The sequence below is a fragment of the Ylistrum balloti genome, unplaced genomic scaffold (genome assembly GCF_031769215.1).
Source record: "Ylistrum balloti isolate Yb309-2 unplaced genomic scaffold, AGI_CSIRO_Ybal_v1 Utg369856, whole genome shotgun sequence".
In the NCBI taxonomy this organism is placed as follows: Eukaryota; Metazoa; Mollusca; class Bivalvia; order Pectinida; family Pectinidae; genus Ylistrum; species Ylistrum balloti.
The window spans coordinates 118,555-125,557 of record NW_026782006.1 but is presented as its reverse complement, the minus strand read 5'-3'; the positions used below and the strand labels follow the sequence as shown (position 1 = coordinate 125,557).

Here is a 7,003-nt window from a genome sequence, read left to right as displayed (position 1 = left end):
TTTCTTGGGGAAGTAAACAAAAAAAATATTATAAGTAAATTACGGCATCATTGGCACGCGGGCTACTTTTAGTGGAAACCAACATACAAACTATCATCTCTAGTAATGTCGAGACACCAACAGGCCATGATCACAACAAACAAAAATCGATGGTTTCTCACTACGGGGCGAAATGCATCACTGGCCTGGAATACAAACCTCTGTCTCATGCATAATTCTTGTTTGTTATAAGTAATTCCTTATTTAAGAAAAATAATTTATTTAAAACAGCATGACTACATTGCTGGAGGGCTCATGAATATCATCTCAAATCGAGATGGGAAATTTATGACCGACGGAAATAAAAAGTTTAACAATGTTGTATCTGTTCAAGTTTTTTTTATAAAACATTACTTGGACGAGGTTTTAATTTTAAGTTGAAAGAACACCTGAAACGTTTTGAAGCTTATATACCGAGCTACCTGAAGATCGAGTGAAATTATCCTTTTGAAAAAATAAAAAGAGAGAAAATTGGTGGAACTCCGCCTATCGGGACAAAAGATAGAGACAAAGCGTGGGCTTTACAGGACGATTACACCATTAGGCCGTGTAGAACGAGGGCCTATCTGGTGTCCCTGTTCGAGACGTGACGACAATAACACTGCTCTGTTGCACTATAGTACTGATGTAGCGTATACATGATAGCTCTGTGTAATGTTATACAACAACATTGTATTGTGACCCTAGGTAATCACACACACAACACAGATTCCACGTTGAAATATTAAACCCCTATTAGTAGAGTGGTTGATGGGTAGCCATAAAGCTAGAATTCCCTTTGCCAACTCGACCTTGTGGCACTCAAAATAACGAAATGTGACCGCCATAAACAGCGTAATTAATCCAGTCCTCTACCCAGAGTTACCGTAATACCAGGACGAAATACGTTAGTACCGTAACTATGTTAAAATTTAGCACGTATTGTGAAGTCATATGTAACATACTTTCATTTGTAGCCTTTGTTTCACCTATCTTAATTAATATGTGACGCTGTAAGTTATAAACCTGAAAAATAACATACGCTTGTTGAACTGTATTGTAAATCCACTCGACTTGCAATATTAATAATAACTGAAAGACAATCAATAATATTCCGCCAATTTCACAGTCGCACCTGTATGATACACACTCATTAAAAGCAGCATTTCCCTCACATTTATACACAGGTATATCACACATTGAACCCCTATTCGCCCGTTACACCCGTGACCCGCTAGGTTTGGGTACGTATTTTTGGCCGTGCTGTGATTTCATCACTATGACGGGTGCCTGGTGGTACCCTGCAGTTCCCGCACCATTAAAGTTGGACTTCCGTCTTGTAAATCTCCGTGAACAGAAGTTACTCCAAGACTTTGCAGTTTTAGAACTCCAAATCCACATCCCACTCGTGATTCCGACCACGAGGGACATGAAAATTTTCAACATATAAACTTCCACTGTGGGTATGGATTTGTCCAGTGTGCAGTCTTTGTGGTTTTTTGACACACGACATGGTGTGTCCATTGACTGTTGAGTCCAGATGGGAAAATGTACTCTTTCATAGAAATAACATCCGATCACGCACGTCGCTGGCACCGTATAAAGTACAGAGAAAACACCAATTTTGGCCATCAACTTTTCCAGTTTTCTAATATTCGAACTTCCGTCCATTTTCAGATTGTTTCGGATACGGAATAACGCTACAAATCCGGCTAAAATAAACATGGTTCCTGTAATTAAATATACAATTAATGGTGCAAGAACGAAACCTGTTAAAGCGGCCGGATCCTGGTTGCCGACGAAACAGAGACCGGTCAGTTCGTCTCCGTCCACACGACGCATTGTTAGTATTATAATGGTTTTGATAGCAGGGATGGCCCAAGCAGCTAGGTGGAAGTAGCTACTGAGTGCTTCTATTGCTTCCTGGCCCCACTTCCTCCCGGCTGCCAAGAACCAAGTGACTGTTAGAATTACCCACCACAACGAACTCGCCATCCCGAAAAAATACAAGATCAAAAATACAATTATACACCAGGTACTCTCCAGTCCCTCCTGAATCAAGAATTCGGTCCCATCCCGAGTTTTATCACATGAAATAGCATTAGGACCGGTGATAGCACGGATCATAAACGCCATGGAGTATATAGCATAACACATGGATAGGAATATGATGGGCCTCTCGGGGTATTTAAATCGGCTGGTGTCGATGACAAATGTAAGGAATGTCATGACCGTTGATAGACAACAGAAAGAAGCCCAGACAATAGTCCAAATTTCAGCAAATCGCTTGTCCTCTTGGCGGAAGAAAACGTCAATGTTGCACTTGGGAGCACACGAGTTGTTCTTGTCGATCTTCTCCACGTGCACGTATCGGTCGGGACACTGATACGGCGGAGGCTTAGTGACTCGAATGTTTTTCCCTTTGATCAGTTTCGTTTTAGAATTGTCACCTAAATTTGTCATCTTTTTCTCCCTCCAGCTCTCTAATATATTCCACCATTCCTCACTCTGAGCTTCCGACCCAAACATTCCCGAATCAAATTCGTGATCTGAGGTGACATTTGGAGCCTCCATGCACAAATTTATAGATGTCCGATCGTCCTTGTTGGGCAGTTTAGAGCAGTCAAGCATCGGTGGCCACTCGAAGCTGAATCTGCTCAGTAAAGGCTCACACTTGGTCCGAACCTCAATACACATGGAGCGACAAACAGGTATGATAAAGGTCTCGTCCCCCATCTCCGTACACATGGGGGCGAACAGTGAACACAGGAAAAAACGCAACAGTCTCGAACAGCTTAGTTGTACTAGTGGTAGAAACTGATGGATTTGAATAGCTGCATCTTTCTGATTCGAATGTCCGACGAGATTTGGCATGCGAGTTAAATTATATTTCATATCCAAACACATCGGGATAGTAATTCTCTCGCATCTTTGATAGTGGGGTCGTGTGTCAAACGGCGATATACCGTGCACCGAGCCCGGGACAGCGTAGCAGACGACAAAAAGAACACTTAAAATCCACATGTACATTTTGAAGAATGCATTCACAAACGTTCGAATATGATATAATATATCCCAACAGTACTTATGTGTTACTATGATGAAGTTGTCTTTCACCACCTCCAGATGTAGACTGTCGATACATTAACGATAGACACATGCTCTCTGTATGTGTGCAGAGCGCAGCCAACTGTGGGAGCTATATGGACACTGTGTTTATACACTGACAGAATATCAACGGGCCGCGCTACTGTAAACAGACAACACAGGCCACTCGCGCGATCAATGCGCTAGGTAGATGATCGGACGGAAATAGTCTACAACGATATGATCCTTGGTATTGCGAAAAGTTTCCATCAAGTACAACATTTATCAGTATAAAACGCCCGCCTAGTAGTCAAAATACTATCTAAATTGAAGTTTTGTCTCGATATAAAATGTGGACTATTTTCTGTTGGACGCATTACATGTAAAATTGATATTCCGCACAAGAGGAGGCGGGGCTACAATCCCTTTGATATCTGCGGAAAGGCGAGTCATTCCTGTGTCAATCATTGACATCAAGTCTTCCGTGCCTAACTTCTATTGCTTCTCTGGTCTTTCATCGCCCCAGTATCCCCGCCCCTAACTTGTTGGTAGAATATTTCCTTTTCAGTGAGAATGTTACTTTATTGAATTTATGATGATGTATGAACAGATCGATTGTCGTTTGGGCGGTTATGTAACGTATAATATGAGTGAGAATACAAGGAGTTGTCGTTGATCAACAGCGAAGTCACGATTTCTGTACATTAGCTTTAACGTTCGTGTCTAAAACATAAAACTCTGTAAAAGCATGCTTGAAAGGAATTACTGAACAAACTTACAATAAACCTTCGGGGATTAAATTATGTTTGCTTCTGCGATTCCTGAATAATCCCGATTCTCATTGTAAAGAAATTGAATTTGTATCGAACTTTTATGTGTACGACTAAGAATATATAAAATAAGGTTTTGAATATTTCATGATAAATGACAATACACGGATTTTATCTAAACACGTTATATTAGAATTAAAGGAAGAGAAATATAAGATGTCAGACATTTTATCAATTTAATTACTTCATTACTATTTTTACTTACGATACTACAACATCTGCTAGCATTTATTTTTGTCTGATAGCAATATGTGTATCTCCAGTTGAGATAAGCTTCATGTATAAAAATGTCAGTTTCAGAAACAAATGAAAGTAATTGATTGACATCAGATTGTTTAAAAAAATATCGCCATCATCGTTACCTTCCTGTTGTACGCTATTATAAAGTTTATCTCTAAACTGCATTCGTATCTTAATTTTCTATACAGTAATATACCCGCACATTTATGGTTTGACATAACAATACAACATCCCCAGTGGCGTCATATACTGACGTCACTAGCACGCTAATTAGAATATATTGATAATCATACCGTGCGTAATTTTAGATTACAATTTATCAATATTGATACCAAGTCAGAGAAATCGATGATTACAAATAACTGTCTCTATTTATATGTGATGATATCTTCTCGACGATGATCACGTGTATTTCCTGCACAATAAACCATGGCAACTCGACCATATACCCTTGGTTCATTTTGATACATATTTAAAATAATTTCTATAGTCCTATATATTCCAATTTAATATTTAAGTGAACAAATTAGATAAAAAAAAAAAAAAAAAAACAATCTCTCAAACAATCTAGGTCCAGTCCCCTGCTCTCTGTAGCAGTCGATGAGAACAGGGATACACGTTTTTATTTCTTGTCCAATAATGTTTATAGGCATGAACGTTTGCGGTGTGTGCGGTGTGTGTGTACATGTCTTTGTATCAAATTCCAATAATAAAAGAGACAAACGTTGCTTAATTTGAAGATTGAGATACAATATGCTGCTGCTCTGTTCTTCATTATACATAATTTATGTAATACTTTACTGGCGAAAAGGATTACATGCCTATTGAAATCAGAGAAGGATCTCTTGATTTAATCGAAATAAGATTTCGTGATTTAATTAAAATCAGAAAAAATCAAGGATTATTGAAATCAACGACGAATGTCTCGGTTTCATGGAAATATGAGGTGAATGTCTCGGTTTATTGGAAATCGTAGGAGAATTTCTCTGTTGAATTAGAATCAGCGAAAGTTTTCATGGTTTAATCGAAATCAGAGAAATATTTCACGGATGTATTGATGATTTCACGGTTCGATTGAAAGGTAACAATCGGATCCATTACTAGCGGGACTAACGATGAGTCTCTAACCTCAGCTCAATTCACACTTATGTAATTCTCAGGTGTGTACCTCCGCCGACAATAAATAGTGCCCGCGTGACAGCGCGTTGAACAGATTCGCCGATAGGAAATTGTATAGACAGGTCTATCGTAAAATTATCATATTTTAACCAAAATATGGAAAATATTCAATCTTTCCGATCTAAACGTGTGAGAGGAATAGTGAGTAGGGTCAGCCCCTGTCATAGTTTAACGGTTATCTTCTTACTGGTGAGATTTTTTTATTTCTAAAACGTATCTGTCATTGAAATTATAATTTCCAACTTTTGGTGAAATGTCCTGTGTAGTTTATGGTTCGTTACACCGTTTGTTAAAATGTCTGTTTTATCTGTCATCGCTGTATTTCACACCAAGTGCCCACAAATTTGCCTTACTTGATGAGTTGCCGGGATAAATGGCCTAAACCTGTTACAAAGGTTTGGATAATGTGCATTTGTAATGGTTTAAACCAGAATTCTGAATGAAAAAAAAAAATAAAACCTTTACTTTGATAAATCTGATTAGGGTTTTACTATTTCCTTCCACCATTATTATTACTATTAAAGAATACCGTGACGGAGTGTCAGTACACCACGTTCACCAAAATATTTATTTTTTAATACGGGTATACCATACAGCTTATTCGGTATTCTGTGGACATTGAGCATGGTCCATAGGCATGTGATCTAAAACACAACGCTCCAGGCGTGCTACACCCTGATAGATCGAATGTCCATCGTCCTGTTTCGTTCACGTCACTCCGCCACGATTTTGATGTACATGTTGCGGAAAGAAATGTCCAAGACTGGTGATAATATAATCAATTTGCGATTTTAAAGGTTTTCCGTGAAAAACAGAGAAAAAGAAAAGTAATTCTGGTACAACTGGATGTAATTTAAAAAATAGCCAACGAAATTAAAATCTGGTAAAAAGTAGAATATACATTATACTGTAATTTGAATGTTTCAGAACTTGGACGGAGTCAGTGTACCCAGTAAATAAACATTAGGGGCAATACAAGGCCTGGTCCTAACACTTGGCCGTGAAAAGGCCGGCTCTATTTCGTCTCCTCGCTATTTATTTATTCAATATAAATTTCGTTTACGTATCATGAATGGAGCATTCATTGGGTATGATTAAAAGTAGAATTTCGATCTCTAAACAAAATTAACACTCAGTGAAATACCTCGATACTTCTGAATGCCCTGTACACTGATCATTGTAAGCAATCACTCATCCGTGAAAATAAATTTGGTGTTAAATTAATTTTCGGTCCCAATGACCATTCCCATATGACAAGGTCAAGCTCAATGACCATCACACCTGTACCACACCTGTCCGTGAGGTACTGCCACGCTCAATAACTCCCTGATAGAGTTCATTCTTTAAATGGGTCGATCACCACAATAAGTTGAGAAGGAGAAACTGTTATGAAGCGCAGAACAAATAGTTAAATTATCACTAAACAATGGGAAGATACCAGGGATCACAAAACAATGGGCAGGTAACAGTGATCACAAAACAATGGGAAGGCAATAGTGATCACAAAACAATGGGAAGGTAACAGTGATCACAAAACAATGGGAAGGTAACAGTGATCACAAAACAATGGGAAGGTAACAGTGATCACAAAACAATGGGAAGATAACAGTGATCATAAAACAATGGGAAGGTAACAATGATCACAAAAC

The 7,003-nt window shown here is 38.5% G+C and overlaps 1 protein-coding gene across 1 annotated transcript; it reads right to left on the bottom strand.

Moving 5' to 3' along the window:
- Positions 1–292: 292 nt before the first annotated feature.
- Positions 293–3,088, bottom strand: LOC132545784 (frizzled-9-like). Its single transcript, XM_060209474.1, has 2 exons — positions 2,526–3,088; positions 293–2,438 (listed from the first exon to the last, which is right to left on the bottom strand). The coding sequence occupies exons 1-2, from the start codon at positions 3,046–3,048 to the stop codon at positions 1,237–1,239; spliced, it is 1,725 nt and encodes a 574-aa protein (XP_060065457.1). The 5' UTR covers positions 3,049–3,088; the 3' UTR covers positions 293–1,236.
- Between the last annotated feature and the right edge of the window lie 3,915 nt (positions 3,089–7,003).